This window comes from Fusarium odoratissimum, assembly GCF_000260195.1.
Source record: "Fusarium odoratissimum NRRL 54006 unplaced genomic scaffold supercont1.23, whole genome shotgun sequence".
NCBI lineage: Eukaryota > Fungi > Ascomycota > Sordariomycetes > Hypocreales > Nectriaceae > Fusarium > Fusarium odoratissimum.
This window is the reverse complement of record NW_022158708.1, coordinates 158,101-173,884: the sequence shown is the minus strand read 5'-3', so window position 1 is coordinate 173,884 and position 15,784 is coordinate 158,101. Positions and strand designations below refer to the sequence as shown.

Sequence of the window (15,784 nt, the reverse complement as noted above, 5' to 3'; positions counted from 1 at the left end):
AACTCCCTACCAAATGTGATTTAACTGACAAGCCCCCAGTTTCAATTCTGATCTCTCTTCATTCTGCCATCATGTTGCTCTGACTTTTGTACCTCACGTTTTGTCCTCCTTTGGAGTTGTTTTTACTTAATCGTCCCTCGATATCATTTGTTAGACGCACACCTATTACCGGCTAAACCTCGATACCTCTCCTCCCATACTGTAATACCGTCAGGATGGCTGAACCTGGCAGCCCAGGCTGGAAATGGTTTCCCAATGTCAAGGCCAATTGGTCACTCGATGTCGTGACGCTTCTTGCGGTCATTGGAGAATCTTCTATGGCTGAACAGACTCAGACTATCACGGCATCGTTGCTGTGTCTGCTACCTCGACTGATCCCAGCCCCCCAGGCTCTGCTCAAGCCTTCACGTCCAAGTCGAATGCCTGAGACACTCGCAAAGATGACGGGTGTGTATAGTGGAACCACGCTCGACTCTGTGGGCTTCTTTGCCACTATCATTACTCCTTTGGATGCCCTGCAACCTTTCAGCTTCCGCGTGCTTGAGATCACTCATACGGACCCTTCTTTTGGCGACATCGATATGAATCCTCCTTCTGCCCAAGAAAGCTGGTCTACTCGAAGTCTGAAATGGGTCAAATCTCGCCGCTCAAGTTTTCATAACACAGAGAAACTGTCAAATGAAAAAGACTCCCAAAGCAACAGAATTCCCCGAGCCCCTCACGTAGAAGAGGGTGGGCTTCCTCTACCAAACACAGCGCGAACAACGACATTTCGTCCTCCGGGTGACAGTTCTCCAAGCAATGCGGATGCCCCCAGACCGCTCGTGCGTCGTCCTACGGCTAAGCAGAAAGTCCAAGATATGCTTGCCAACCCGACATTTGCCAACACGAAGAGACGTCCTGCGGTCCCAGCCAAGCTCTTCTCGCCTATCCACATTCTCTCAGTCTTTTCATGCCTTCTAAGCATAGCAATCATCACCTGTGCTGTGGTATGGCAAGATGGCAATGCCATTCTGGCTGTTTCCCTGATATCCTTTGCGTCGACTGTGGTGGGCTATGCTTCGTTCTGGCATCCCATTCTCATGAACCGTAAACATACCAACGAGGTCCCTAGAGGCGACGTCATGATTAGAACACGAGAAGGCGCATTTCTACTCATCAAGTGCACAGAAGAGGTTGCCCGTGAATTGTACTCAGGGACTGAAGAGTGTCACTATCATGTTGGAGGCCGCACATATCGACTTCTCATGGCCCTCGGAACGACTCTTCTGATGCTGAGTGTCGTACTCCTGGGAAACTGCACATGGAACTCTCAAATATTTATTGGTGGGAGCTACATTGTCCTCAACGGACTATACTGGGGCTTAGGCATGCTCCCTCGGTCATACTTTTGGGATCTCTCGCGGTATCAATGGCAGGACGTGACCCCTGAAGATGCGAAGAATGCAGACGAAATCACAGATGTGAATGATCAACGAGAGGGTTATCCAAGTTTCACGCGTACTTTGTGGTTCGCTATTTGCGAGACTCAACTTACTGGCTGGGTTGGCCGCAGTGGAGCGGCTCCAGGTACGAAACAGTGGAATAAGTGGCTCAAGGAAGCACTGCAGAATGCCAAGAATGGCAACAGATCATGGGACTCAGTGGCCAGAAAGGATGCTATTATGAAGGAGAGCCTCAGTGCGGATGAGATTCCCGATGAAGCGGCGCAACATGCGCCTGCGGTCGAAGTTCAGAATTCTCCTACGGAAAAGGACCGCACGACATTTTAAGACGAAGATTGCAGCGAGTTTCCAGCAGGAAAATGAGTCAAACGCGGTTGATGGTGTATGGGTATAGGCGAATCTGGAGTACAACCATCTTGTGATAGATAGAAAAAACATTGTGGATCATTATTTATGTACGCTGGATATTGACGAGACGTGCCCTTCTTTGAGGCATGATGTATAACGACTTCTTTTTAGTGCAGACTGAAGTTGAACATATAGATACCCTGAAACTTTTGAAATTGAGCATGTCTTGGAATAAAAAAAAGTCTAATAAACGTGAATATTGCCCCTAGAACGGCAGTAGAATGAATCTATGTATCTTTGGCGGTGACCATGTCACGTTCCAAACGCCGGCTATTTCTAAACAAATGATGCTTCATCCTGCTCCAATTTTGACCTTCTCAAGTATTAATTTCCGAAAAGGTATTTAATCATCGAAATAGATGCCCTTCTTATCATGGATGTCGATGGCACCACCACGGTAACTGCCCCTCTTCTTCTTGTTCTTCTCCTTTGTAAAGCCCTTGCCCTTGGTAACAATCAGATCCTCGTGAGCCTTTTGAGAATAGGCGATAGAGACGTATTCGTTGGAAGCGAACTTGGCGTCCACCTTGATGTTCTTGGGAATGCGGGAGAAGGGCTCGTTCTGCTTCTTGCGTCCGTTACCGTTCACAACGGGGTCCGGGGGAAGAGGTGGGTAAGCAGAGTTTGACTGGAACTCGGGCGAAGTCTTGTCTAACGTGACAGAAGAGTCGGAAGAATCCTTAGCCTCTTTCTCCTTCTTGATCTTCTTGTCTTTCTTGGTCTCCTTTGCATCGGAGTCAGAGTCAGAGTCAGAGTCGCTGGAGGCGGAGTCGGAGTCCGAAGATGAGCTGTCGGAGTCGGGAAGTGGCACTTTGGCAGCAGCGTCGTCGTCTGAGTCACTGGAGTCGGAATCGGAGCTCGAATCAGAGCTTGAATCGGAGCTAGACGAGCCAGAGTCCGATTTGGCGCTCTCGTCGTCCGAGTCGCTGCTCGAATCACTATCGCTAGAATCGGAAGAATCGCTTGAGTCGGAGGATTCACTGGATGAGGAAGAAGAGTCGCTGGAGGAGCTCGAGGAAGCGGCGCGCTTCTGCTTCTTGGCCTTGGGCTTGTCCGAATCAGTTTCGGAATCGGAGGAGCTCGAGTCAGAATCAGAGTCCGAAGATGAATCAGAGGAGCTCTCGTCGACGGGAGCCTTTCGCTTCAGAGTGTTAGAGGCCTTGGGCTTGGCAGCCTCATCATCGCTGTCGCTGTCGGAGCTGCTGTCACTGTCCGAGGACGACTCGGCGTCCTTCATATCCACATCCTCTTCCTTGGCGTCGCTCGAATCAGAGCTGGAGTCGCTGCTAGCAGAGCTGCTGGAGTCTTTCTTAGAGGACTTCTTCTTGCTGGACTTGCTAGACTTGCTGCTATCATCGCCCTTGGTAGCCTCCCAAGTCTGGTAAACACTGACAAGGGAAGGGTTACCCTCTTCGTCGGTGGCAGCAGTCGCCTTCCAGCCCTTCTTCTCTCTCTGCTTCTTGAAAGCATCGGCAGCGCCCTTGAACGAGTGGTCAGAGAGGAAATTCTCTACCAAGTCCATGAGCTGACCCGGCGGAGGCGCAGATGCGGCATCGTTCTTGGGCGCAGCGGCCTTTGTGCTCTTCTTGCCCATGGTATCGGTTGAAGGTTTGATTGGATTCAGGGGGTTGTTGGAGAATAGCCACGAGGGAGGGCTTTGTTTGGAGCCAGACATACGCCAATGCAACAAAGTAAAGCCTGGGCAATTGCAAACAGCAAGAAATTGTCTGAGTATCGGGGACTGATACAAATATTTCTTGGACTTCGCGCTGATCAAAGACTGGCTACAGAAAAATTTCTGTGGACGGGTGGATTGATGGTGGGGCCTTTCCCATTATTGACGTTCTAATTCTTATCGATAGGCTCCTTAATAGGCAAAGACTACTCTTACCTAGCAAGTTACATCTGGAACCATCCTTGACACAGAAGTAAATCCGTTAAGAATGACAGGGATTACTACAGACGAACTTACCTGAGCCACTCTCACCACTAACTCGCCTACTTGTATACACGCTAGCTAGGGGTAGGCTACTTGCGCCGCTGGTACCATAGCGACCAGAGGAAAGCTGCTGAAGCTCAAACATGATCACCTCTTGTTGAATTGGTGTTGTAACAATACAAACCTCAACCAAGTTTCGTTTTTATTGAACAAAATAAACAGACCGCGCTCTTCAGCTCGAAATCGCGGATCGAAACAAAGAGCCCGGTCACGTTCGCAATATGTCAACAAACGCCACGAAACGGAAATTCAATACCTTATTGCAGGGCTTAGGATCATCAAGCTCGAAAGCCGCCAACGACACGTCGGCGCACGAGACCGGCTCGCCTTCAAATCGTTCTACTACTTCGCCTGGCTCAGAAACTCGTGTATCCAGCGCAGATGCCGAATTGCTTCAAAAGCGTCGAAGATTAGGCTTTCCGGATTCAACGGCACCCAAAGCTGACAAAAGAACAAACCTATCCGCGACCCTCTCTGCTATCGTTTCCCGACGCACACAAGCACAGGACTCGTCCAAGAAATCTACAGGGGCACCCGCGCGATATGCACCAACCGACCGAGGAGACCTTTTGAAAAGGCTAGGCACGTTCCAAGAAATAACAGACTGGACTCCAAAGCCGGACAAAGTGAATGAGATAGAATGGGCAAAGCGTGGATGGGTTTGCCATGGCAAGGAAACAGTTCGCTGTCTTCTCTGCAATCGAGAATTGGTTGTCAAACTCAATCGCAAGGTCGTGGATGGAAAGGAGGTTCCTGTTCTCGTGGCATCCGAGATAGGTAGACTCTCCCCCCTTGGACCTTTTATCGTCGCGCTAACCTTCAGTAGAGGATGCTTTGGTAGACAAGTATGCCGATCTCATTGTAACTTCACACCAGGAAGATTGTCTCTGGCGTAAGCGGGGCTGTGATGGTAGGTTGTCTCGTCGGAAGCGCACATCGTCCTTGTTTTCTGACCTTGTTTGCAGATTCTCTTCTCCGGTTGTCTTTAACCAATGCAACTACGAGTCTTGCGGCTTTACGTGAGCGCTATGATGAGCTGCTAGCACGAAAATCATTCTTACCCTATGAGTTCAATCTTCGACTGCCAGAGGAGTTGAACTTGGACGATGTGCTTTCGCATCTGCCGAACGACTTCTTCACCAAACCACCACCAGCAAAGGTGGCTGAGGCTCAGCCAAACCGAGTCGCACTATCGCTTGCCTTAATGGGATGGGAAGGCCTAAATAACGCCCGTATCGGTGCAGTGCCAAACTCGGCATCATGCCACACCTGTCTCAGGCGACTAGGATTGTGGATGTTTAAGAGCAAGGAAGTGGGTGAGAATAATGAGGTTCTGGTGCCAGCCCCTATGGACTTCTTGGATCCAGCTCGAGAGCATCGCTTTTTCTGTCCGTGGGCGAACTCTGAGACCCAGAAGCAGGCACATTCCCAGAAGGCTTCTGGGCAAGACTTGCCAGGCTGGAAGGTGTTAGTGCGAACCATCGCAAACGAAGCACATCTTCGGAGTGTTTATGAGGGACGTTCACCTGCGAGACCGCGAACTGAACGATCAATGGGAGCACCATCCACACCTCAGAGGCCTGGAACAGCCGCCTCCATCAACACACCGATTCAGACCCCTGGCTCCGTTGGAGCTGGGGTAGACAATGCCGAAGAAGACGAGAAAGAGAGAGACGCAAGGGATAAGGAGAGATGGGCGAGATTGAAGAGAGTCAAGAGTTTGTTTGAAACGAAAGGGAGCAGGAAGCTGAGGCACTCGATAAGCAAATCCATCAGTAGACCCGGAACTGCGACTTCGACAAAATCGGCCAAATCAAATGGGGGCCAGAAGGAGTGATGAGTAAACTCTCTGCGTTTGTTTGTAATACACTTAATGATACCATAGTTGTGATATTAGCATAGGAGCAAGGCACAGACGGGCATCTACCCCTTCAAGGCTGTATTAATACATTATTAAAGCTGAGGCTGGCCCTCGCACCAACTTGCTTCTCTCCATATGAGGTATTTTGATCATGTTGAACCAACTATTGTACAATATTCATGAGCTAGATACTATATATATGAGTCGATTGGGTTTCGACACTCAAGCTCATGATTTCCAGACGATATCATCAAAAGAGACAACCTTCCCAGTATAAGCCTTTGTCTCGGGCTGCTTTTCGATCTTGTCTCCCAGAGAAAAGCCAGCCATCTCCAGTATTGCAAGTCTTACACCCCCAATACCACCTCCATTACCAAGCCGGCGGGATACGAAGGCAATTTTGGAGGCTGTGGCATAAATATCGAGCATACGCCCGGGCCCTTCCCTCCAAGTGGCAGCTGATCGGGCCTCTAGACCGCGCATGATGGCTTCGATCTGAGTATGAAGCCTGTGACATGCATCTTGCCACTCCTTCCCAGGCTTATCCGCTTTGGTGATGACAACCAATGTTCGAGTGTTAGATTGAGCAAGTGTTCTGAGCATCCATCTATCCGTTTCTTGGAGCTTCTTGTCGGCCGGTATCAAGATCACTGCGCCACGAAGCATGTTCCTGACGTTGAGATACTTTAGGATAGTCTTTCCCCAGTTCTCTTGACTTTTAAATCCGTAACCTGGGGTATCCATAAGCACCAGACTGTGCTTTGGCGGTGAATCACCTTTGCGAATGAGCTCCTTGGCAATCTTGGGACGTGGCCCAACACCATACGCATTCATCGTTGTAGTCTTGCCTGGCTTGTGGCTCACCTTGGCTATTTCCCGATCACCGAGAAGAGCATTGAGGAAAGATGATTTTCCAGCATTGGAGGCACCCAGTACAACAATTTCCGGGATGTGGTCGTTTTGGGGGTGGTCATGAAGGTTTTCGGCAGAGTAGAGTATTTGGTATCGTTCTTCAAAGAACTTTTCGGCTGCTGCAAGAGCAGGTCTGCCTTCTTTCGGCACATCGACTGGCGAAGTTGAGCCATGCTTGAAGCAGATGGACTCACTCTCTACTAAAACCTGCTGATAGGGCTTGATTCCCTTAGGCAATGGTCCTCGCGGCTTGACCTTTCGTGGTTTCGAGGTACTCTCATGGAGAGAAAAGCCTGGCACGATAATCTCCTGAGCAGATGGCTGGCTTCCGGGTTCCTCAGTCTTCACGTTCGAACTTAAGGTTGGCGTGACTGCAATTGGTGAAGTTGCAGGACTGACTTGCTGTGCTTGGTTGGAAATACGGCTTGTTTGTCGGCGTAGTGGTCGTTGACGCAGGTTCATCTGACCTGACGTACTGAAGTGAGCTTTCTGCCCGGCAAGCTTGGAGCATGATGATAAATAAGATAGCCGAGTTACCGGAAAGCCTCGTTGTAGTGTCATGGTGACCTCTATTGAACGGTAATGTATAGTGGAGGAGCTAGGTAACTTAGATACGAGAATTTTCGTCAAATGGGTTTCTCGTCCCAGTTCTGCGCACTCAAAACAACATGGGCATTTCCGTAAAACAGCAGCATAAAATGATAGAGGAAATAAAAAGACAACATAACGAAGAAGAAAATGCCGATAACTGCATACCAAAGAGAAATTTGAAAATTTACAACGGGCTCGAGGACGTCACGTGCTACTTCAAGTGGTCCACCAGATTCCTAGATCATGAATGAGTAGAATAACCTCGACTTGTTGGAGCAAGTCAAGGAAAAGCCTAGGTACCTACAAGAGGCACAAACCTCGAGGGTCTTTTCCAAGGGAACCTATTCAAAGGGCTGATGTACTAAACGTCCAAGCTTTTCGTTTCCATCATCATCGCCAGAATGGTATCAGCAAACCTTAGTGAGATCGACGCCCACGAGCAACCGTCTGATGAGATGCGCGCTGAGTGGAAGAGCTACATGCGTCAAGATCACAAAAGTCTGCTCAACGACCCTCGAATCGATGATCCTCGCGCTCCCTTAGAAGAGTCTGGTTTCCGTCAAGTCTCGAGTCTTTTGAAAGAGCAGGTTGCAAAAAGTTTCGCTCACCTCAACCCTGACTTTGCCTTACAGGTCGAGAAGGATGTTCCAGTTATACACCACCCATTGATACCAGGTACATAGAACTCCTTGTACTTGGTATGTCAAAAACCTAACATAACCATAGGCCTATTGATTCTTCCTTCACTTGTGCCCGAAAATGTGCAACAGGATTTACTGGATCGCCTGATCCATCGTGATCTCAGTGTCCAGAACCACCAGACCAATCTACATCTACACTACAACCTTCCATACCCAGAAGGGAAGGACGACGATGAACGGTCATTCTTCTCTATCAGTCCAGAATCACCGGCATCATTTCTCCCGAAGGACCCCAGCGTTCATAAGCCACTGTCAATCAAGCAGGTGATGCAGCGAAAACTGCACTGGGTGACGCTTGGGGGCCAGTACGACTGGACCAATCGTGTTTACCCCGAGGAATTGCCCCCTCAGTTTCCAGATGATATCTCACACTTACTTGAGGACCTGTTCCCCGAAACTGTTGCCCAAGCAGCCATCCTCAACTTCTACACGCCAGGCGATACTATGATGATGCACCGAGATGTCAGCGAGGAGACAGACAAGGGACTTATCAGTTTGAGTTTTGGCTGTGATGGACTCTTTATGATTGCACCGAATGACCTTGAAAAAGGGCCTCAGAATGAAACACCAGGCGAGAAACAGTATCTACTGTTGAGGCTCAGATCTGGTGATGCCATCTATATGACACAGGAGTCGAGATATGCCTGGCATGGAGTGCCTAAAGTGCTGAAGGATACATGCCCAAGGTATCTTGAAGATTGGCCAGCCCGTGACGATGAGAAGTTTGCGGACTGGCGAGGATGGATGAAAAACAAGAGGATCAACCTAAATGTTAGGCAAATGCGAGATTAGCAGACGAATACCTATTTGATGATCTTGTTTAAAGCATACTGCTTATCCTGGCAAGTTCTAGCACATTGCTTGAAACTGAGCATTATCATTAGACGCTTTCATATGCTATTTTGCAAGTCACTCGCGCTTTCTCTCCAGTTGCCTACTAAGCGTACAGAATCTGGTCGCTACCCATGCAAAGTTTAATACAACTGATTCCATACCTTATCCCATGAAAAACGCCTCATTAAGCAAAGCCAAATCCTTGAGCATTCTCAAGTGCCATCCCAAGCCGCTCTCTTAACACCTCTTTATCTCTATACTCTGGTAGAAGAAGTGTGCCATAACAGGTATATGCTGTCGGTAAATGCCCACCCGTGCCGTCTTCTTCACCATTCTTTTGTATCACAAATTGGAGGTTCTTCATGCCGCCGACAGGAACGCGGTCGGACGATGTCACAAATTCCAGAAGGCGTTGTTTCATTCTCTCGTCGTACCTCTTGACGATGGACCAGAAGTCTTTAATGGTACGATGCGAAGCATCCCAGCCCACGTAGCGCGCGTACCGCTTCAATTCGATGATGTCGATTTCTTGAACACCCTCAACGAGTGACTGCAAGGTAGATGGACTCAGGAGTGAAAGTGACTTCTTATCGAGGCAAGAGTTGAACCCTTGCTCGAAAGCAAGATACTGCCGCCGAATGGAAACATCCGTGAGGTGACGGATGTAATCGATGATATAGTCGTCCCGATTTTCGTTGGTAACAAGGGGAGCGTCGTCTGGGTTATCCATGTGTGGTGGTGCAATATCACACGAGCTTGAGGCCGCCTTGGGCCAACTCGCTTGTTCGCCCATCCTCATATCTCGTGTCACAACGGTACCGAGCGATTCAACTGAAAATTCGTACGTGCGGGCAAAAATGTCCTCAACGAGGCCATCTTTTTCGTCCCACTCCAGTAATGTTGTCAGCCCGCTTGCCAAATCTGGCCAGCCATCGGCGATGTGATGAAGCTCTTCAACCGGTTTGCCCAGTAGTTTCCGGTAAAGAGCCTTCGGAAAAGTGATTGGCAGCGTTAGGCCATTGTACAAGGCGAGCGACATCAGAAGCCCCACAAGTTCGTACTTCCAATCTTCGGTCAATGACCCAGGGGTGAACCAGGCCATGCGTGTCCGTTCGTCAACAGTGAAAGCACCATATTGGGGATCGAGGCACTCAGCAATTGCCAATCGGAAAAACTCTTGTTGAACACCTCCAGAATCAAAACCCTCTTCGCCACTATTCTCACCCAAGTGCACCTTCAGCGGGCGAAGAAGCTCTCGTTTCTCTCGTCTCCAAAGCTGGTCGAAAGCATCTCGGGCGACGTTACTCCTGCCGATTTCAAGAACTAGGTATTTGGATGAAGCTGTTCTCAAAAGATCTTGTAAAACCATCTTGTGGTGGGGGTTAGTAATGAGACTACCGGGATCGACAATAGCACTCATGCGAGTTTTTAATGAACTCGACTCTTCGAACATACGACTCATCCGGGCAAAATTGATGGAACGAAAGAAAGAAACAAGCGTGTCGGGACTGAAGATGTAAGGGTAGTCTAGGATATGTCGTCGCCAGCGTGTCGAACTGAACGTTAACCAGTCCACAGGCATCTCGATCGAATCCAAGCGCTCTGAAAGATAATCGACCCGAAATTGGATATCCCCTAGAAGGAGAAGATTTCGGTTGGCATCTTGGAGAAGTTAGTGAGATCAAATTCTGTTGATTGGCTAAGAGGAGCATGCACATACGTAGGGTCTCGATGAACGATAAAGCTCCTCCGAATGGCCCATCCATATCAAAATCGGCTCGACCGTCCCATTCGTTGAGCAATATGGTGCGTGCCCAATCCAGAAGAATGGTTGGCACACGAGTCTCATGCAACAGACGCTCTGATTGCGGGAACTCCAGAATCGTCGCTGAGCCTGTACTGAGAAAATCGAGCTGGTCAACTAAAGATTGCAAAATATCGACCTTGTTGTTTTCGGTCTCATTCAAGGGGCCAGCATTGTCCATCTTGTTAGAAAAGTACCGTCTGGCTGTAATGGCGCAAAATAGCCTACGCGCAAGTCTGATAGCCAAGTCGTTTGAGAATGCATCGTCATAATCTAAACATCGAGACGAAGATTGCCGAGCCATGGCGCTCCGGCCGGCGAGTGTCAATCCATTTGAGCGGACGCGGGACATCTCATATAGTGTTCTCGAATCTTGAACAGCTGGAGCTGCGGCTACCAATGCATGCATGCAGATCGACATTAAATAACCGGCGTCAATATCGGATAGAGATCCTTTGTGCTTCTGTAATCTCGAGTCATTGTTCTTGATGGAATTATGTGACATCGAATCTTGAGGAGGAACAAACAAACGCCCGGCAGCCAGCCAGAGACTGTGAAATACAAGATTGCATGCGACGCGGCTTAATCGATGAAAACAGTACCACAGTGTCTGAGAATCGTAGAGTTTTCTGTCGTGAGTGAAGGACTGAACAACAACTTGCGGATCCATGAGAACGTTGAAAAGGGTCTGGTCATTAAAACGTAGCCACTGTTTTCTAGACCTAGTTGTGCGTGACATAGATCGACGCCGCAAAGGCTTCCGCTGGTTCACGGGTCGTGGGTACGGATGACTTGCATCGGAGGCGGAGACTATAACAGACTGTGCTGTGCCGTCTTCTTCGTAAATGTCACAAATGAAGTCAACGAGATTGACATCGAGCTGTGAGAGAGCTTGAGGCAGGATGTTTTCCAGACTGTGGGATGAGATGTCAGGTAGTGCTGTGTCAAGATTTCTCGTCCTTTGCGAGTTATTAATTCTGGGATGACCACAGTTTGTATCGTCTTTGGACCTGATTTCACCAAAAGGCTCGACCTGTGGCAAAGTTGATGGACTTGTAGGTGAAAGAGGCTGCGCCGAAGGTTTTGTAACATTTTCGAAAAACCCTGGTTTCAAAGACATTTCTGGGATGCCCCGTCCAGACAAACTCTTATTGTGTCTAGGTCGTACAGAGGTGCCATTTACCTGGGACGCTTTAGTTGACTTTACATTGTCCCCGGATTTGGAGGTATTGTTCGAGTCAGTAGAACGTCGCTTGTGCTTTGGCACAGCATTCTTTCGTGGTTTTGATAGTGACCCGTTACTGGGTTTTGCCGGTTTTGGCATGAATGAAGTCTCATTCATATCAGTTGCATGTGGTTGAACCGCTATGGTCGTCGAATCTGTTGTATCTGACTCGTCAGGAGCAGTGCTTTGAATATCCGAGCATGCGGTGGTTCTGGCTGAGCTCGCTGGATCTTGGGGAAAATCAAAATCCACCACTGAATCGAGATTGCTGATTTTTGCCGCCATTGCAGCGACACTTCGCGGTGTCAACCACTCGAGCATCTTAAAAGTGACAGTCCCAAAGAGATTCGCGGCGAATGAGCGGTGATCTTTACTCATCGGCGCCTCGATTACACGGATCTGAGAGACCAACTCGCGATCTTTCGAATGTGGCGTGCATGCTGCGGCTGGTCTACTTGCATTCTGGATCGGAGAGACTGGGTCGCTTGGGTCGTTCATTGGGGAAGCGAGGGCATCTTGGGATGATGATGAAGGTGCTCGTGGTCTAGAGAGCCGTTCCTTGCGTGCACCTGGCGAGGTGGCGACATTGGCTCTGTTATGGTCCGGATGTGAAGGCGAGGATGATCGCGTAGAGAATATTAAGTTGCCAAAAGCCGCCGGCGGTTCGCGAGATTTACGGAGGAACGGACATAATCCTTTCTCCGGGTCGTCCTGGCTTGCTAAATATATCGCTAACGTCCTGGCACTTGTCGTGTTATACCTTCGGATGGGAGCCCGGCCTGCCAAGCGGCGCCTGCATGTGAAGCAAGTGGGAGTTGCGCAATTGACATTTTCACAACCTGATCGAAGTTGCAAGATGTATCTGCTTCGATAATCAGAACACGGAGGATATTGAGTGAATGGATACAGTTGTCAGACGAACCTCTCCACGAGAAGCTGGAATCCATGGCGGCGACTCGCTTGATGGATCGCATAGACTCGCGCTGGGTTCTCAACGTTCTGAACATAGGCCTTGAGCTCAGGGGGCGCGTCGGCGGGCAAACGTGCAAATGGCGCCTCTTGCCATAGCCCGGCGAGAAGATCTAAGTCTGCCGTGAGTTCGATGGAATGGTCCCGGGGACGAACGGCATCGGGCGTCATGACATGGGAGGGTGTGGTCGCGCCTCGACGGGCACCTGGAGGAGACGTAGGAGGTGGGGATTTGATAAAGAAATGTCAAAATTTAGAGAAGTATCGCATGAGGAGATGTATCGAAATCGTGTGCGCGGATATTTTAAACAAAGTTGGTGATACAAGTTGGCTCTATGAAGCTGAGTAGGTATGCCGGTCGTGGAAGATGCCGTGTAATCTGAGGGGAGTCTGCGCTCTAAGGAGCTGTTTGGTCAGCCTCACGAAAGAGGCGATGATGCGCCCCTAGCTAACTGTCCCTAACAGACACCACATGTACTCCGTACTGCCAAGTCCTGTTTGACACAACGTTGCTTGCCGATCTGGGACTAGTGAGTGGACCAGCTCCATCTGCTGGTGGCCAATGGCCCAGCCGCAATAGGGGGGCTAGGGGAGGCAAGAGAAATGGGGACGTCTGCTTCAAGTGACAAAAATAACTCGCGAGGTTGAGCGAATAGTTAGCAATGCTTCGACTGGTCATTTTCTGCACCTCGACTCAAGGTCAGTTGCACCCTGAGGACGGCGTTGAAGGGGCCCAGAACCCTTGCGTGGCGGGGTTTGGGGCAAAAAAAAAAGTCAGTCATCCATCTCGCTGATAACCTTTCTGTGTGACGTTATCTACAGAGCCCCGCCATATCCCACCAATTCAACTCCGAATTTCCTTCCCAAACACAACCGTCATTCTGCAAGTCGCGAACTCGAGGACCAGGGTACAACCCAAGCGACAAGAAAATAAGCCTCATAACTCGGATCTGGAGTGATAAGCCGCAGCCTTTTCGCTTCCTATCATGGCGAGTGTCCAGGCGTCCGGTGCAGCCTCGCACCCATACACCTGCAATACCTGCCAAGTTGCGTATCGCAACATAGATCTGCAGAAGGGGCACATGAAAAGTGATTGGCAGTAAGTTCATTTGTGAGATCTTTAGTTGAAGCTGAGGCTAATTACTGAAAGCCGATACAACCTCAAACGCCGAGTTGCCTCGCTGCCTCCCATTTCCTCTGACGTCTTCACCGAGAAGGTTCTGCAAGCCAGGGCGGTGTCAAGCGCTGAAGCAGACAAAGCCTATTTCGAACGTGTATGTGACGTTTGCGAGAAGACATACTACAGCGAAAATGCATTCCAGAACCACCTGTCGAGTCAGAAGCACAAGGCAAAGGAAGCCAGTAGTGGACAAACTGTTTCTGGTCGAGCTGACGACGAAACAACCTCGATCGTCAGCTCTACGTTCTCTCTCGGCGAACCTATTGCACCCAGTCAAGGAGAGGTTGATTCAGATGCTGAGGAAGAATTCAGCCATGTTGTTGAAGGCCTCCAGAAGGCGAGCATCGCTGAGCAGAGGCCATCTCCTGTCAAGCGTCCCTCACACCCCCAGCCCTCAGTTAAAGACGCTGCACAAGACGATAACGACGCCAACAGGGCCTCCGAATCAGCTACACCCGTTCCCGCTACTCAGGATCCTAACTTGACCCTGGAATCATGCTTGTTCTGCAACTATACTTCTCCAACCATTCCTCTCAACACACATCATATGGAACGCTTTCACGGCATGTTCATCCCCGAGAAGAAGTATCTTGTTGATATCGACGGCTTGCTCAAGCAACTCCAAGATAAAATCCGAGAACACCATCAGTGCCTGTACTGTGATAAGATTAAATCGTCCATGTTTGGCATTCAGACACACATGCGCGATACAGGCCACTGCAAGATCCCCTACGAAACTGAGCGTGACCAGCTTGAGATTGGTGATTTCTATGATTTCAGGAGCACCTACTCTGACGATGGGGAGATGAGTGACGATGGCTCGGTTGCGAACGAGACAAGTGGAGGAGCGAAGCTCGGGGCACGTCGTCCTTCTAAGCTCACAGGAGAGGATGGAGCTGAGGTTGAGGATGGCGAAGGGGCAGACGGTTGGGAGACGGATAGTTCAGAGTCGTCTTTGGACTCAGCTGATCTTACTGCGGTGCCGGCTGAAGGCCATATCCACCAGTTCGAGCGCCTCGACAAGCACCCACATCACTCCCGACAAGATCCGAGACAAAGACACCAAGCGGATGGCTGGCATTCTCACGCCCACAAACCCACGCGTGCCGTCTTTTATGACGATTACGAACTTCACCTCCCTACCGGCAAGTCAGTTGGTCATCGTTCATTGAACAAGTACTTCCGACAGAATTTGCACAACCACCCCTCGGCTGAGGAGCGAGCAGAGCGATTAGCTATTGAAAGCGCTGAGACGGAGCAAGAGAGCCCGACTTCCGATGGTCAGCTCGTTGAGAGAGAGACTGGGTCTGGATCCCGTGAAATGGTACCGCGCGGAATGGCGGGCATGGTTGGCGCGCCCGAACAACAAAAGAGACGGGCTCGCCGTGCTGAAGAACGAGGAAGAACCTTGGAACAGGTTCACACGAAGCAGAGGGACTTGGCCTATGGAAAGAAGCACAACAACCACAAGAACTACTACTACCGTGAGATGGGTGGAGGTTGATTAGACAGTTTAATTGTAACCAATGCTCCCGAATGATGAAATATTAAAAGTTATTGCTTGAAAAGATAAATTTATAGTAAAGAGTATTATAATATTATAATACTTATAAAATAGTATTTTAAATAAGTTAAGGTAAGAGAGAAGTAATAAAAGATATTAATAATAAATAAAAAAGTTTTAATATAATATATTTTATTATTTATCTTAAGTATTATTTAATTATATTTATTTTTAACTTATATTTCCCTTATTATATTATCTAATAACTTAATTTTATTTATTATTAATTTATTAAGTTAGTTTTAATTTATTAATATTTATAGTTTTTTATTTTAAAATATTTAAATATTT

At 49.0% G+C, this 15,784-nt stretch overlaps 7 protein-coding genes across 9 annotated transcripts; 4 read left to right on the top strand and 3 right to left on the bottom strand.

The window, feature by feature from the left end:
• The first annotated feature begins 34 nt into the window (after positions 1–34).
• Positions 35–2,077, top strand: FOIG_11785 (uncharacterized protein). The gene has a single exon (XM_031212373.1). The coding sequence runs from the start codon at positions 216–218 to the stop codon at positions 1,770–1,772; it is 1,557 nt and encodes a 518-aa protein (XP_031057767.1). The 5' UTR covers positions 35–215; the 3' UTR covers positions 1,773–2,077.
• On the bottom strand, positions 1,939–3,652 carry FOIG_11784 (uncharacterized protein). Its single transcript, XM_031212372.1, has one exon. It carries the CDS (start codon positions 3,526–3,528, stop codon positions 2,197–2,199), a length of 1,332 nt encoding a protein of 443 aa, XP_031057766.1. The 5' UTR covers positions 3,529–3,652; the 3' UTR covers positions 1,939–2,196.
• Positions 3,653–3,880: 228 nt separating this feature from the next.
• Positions 3,881–5,833, top strand: FOIG_11783 (uncharacterized protein). The gene is made up of 3 exons (XM_031212371.1): positions 3,881–4,629; positions 4,679–4,762; positions 4,818–5,833. The coding sequence occupies exons 1-3, from the start codon at positions 4,074–4,076 to the stop codon at positions 5,687–5,689; spliced, it is 1,512 nt and encodes a 503-aa protein (XP_031057765.1). The 5' UTR covers positions 3,881–4,073; the 3' UTR covers positions 5,690–5,833.
• On the bottom strand, positions 5,754–7,370 carry FOIG_11782 (uncharacterized protein). The gene has a single exon (XM_031212370.1). The coding sequence runs from the start codon at positions 7,184–7,186 to the stop codon at positions 5,942–5,944; it is 1,245 nt and encodes a 414-aa protein (XP_031057764.1). The 5' UTR covers positions 7,187–7,370; the 3' UTR covers positions 5,754–5,941.
• Positions 7,371–7,479: 109 nt separating this feature from the next.
• On the top strand, positions 7,480–10,454 carry FOIG_11781 (uncharacterized protein). The gene is made up of 2 exons (XM_031212369.1): positions 7,480–7,891; positions 7,943–10,454. The coding sequence occupies exons 1-2, from the start codon at positions 7,618–7,620 to the stop codon at positions 8,707–8,709; spliced, it is 1,041 nt and encodes a 346-aa protein (XP_031057763.1). The 5' UTR covers positions 7,480–7,617; the 3' UTR covers positions 8,710–10,454.
• Positions 8,036–13,228, bottom strand: FOIG_11780 (uncharacterized protein). Of its 3 annotated transcripts, XM_031212367.1 has the most exons (4): positions 12,703–13,182; positions 11,352–12,642; positions 10,472–11,264; positions 8,709–10,413 (listed from the first exon to the last, which is right to left on the bottom strand). In XM_031212367.1, exons 1-4 carry the CDS (start codon positions 12,918–12,920, stop codon positions 8,936–8,938), a joined length of 3,780 nt encoding a protein of 1,259 aa, XP_031057761.1. In that variant the 5' UTR covers positions 12,921–13,182; the 3' UTR covers positions 8,709–8,935. The 3 variants fall into 3 exon arrangements, with proteins under 3 accessions (XP_031057760.1, XP_031057762.1, XP_031057761.1); XM_031212366.1 differs by having other exon boundaries at positions 8,036–10,413; positions 10,472–12,642; positions 12,703–13,228; XM_031212368.1 differs by having other exon boundaries at positions 8,036–12,642.
• Positions 13,229–13,544: 316 nt separating this feature from the next.
• FOIG_11779 (uncharacterized protein) lies at positions 13,545–15,574 on the top strand. Its single transcript, XM_031212365.1, has 2 exons — positions 13,545–13,848; positions 13,900–15,574. The coding sequence occupies exons 1-2, from the start codon at positions 13,736–13,738 to the stop codon at positions 15,431–15,433; spliced, it is 1,647 nt and encodes a 548-aa protein (XP_031057759.1). The 5' UTR covers positions 13,545–13,735; the 3' UTR covers positions 15,434–15,574.
• Positions 15,575–15,784: the final 210 nt, after the last annotated feature.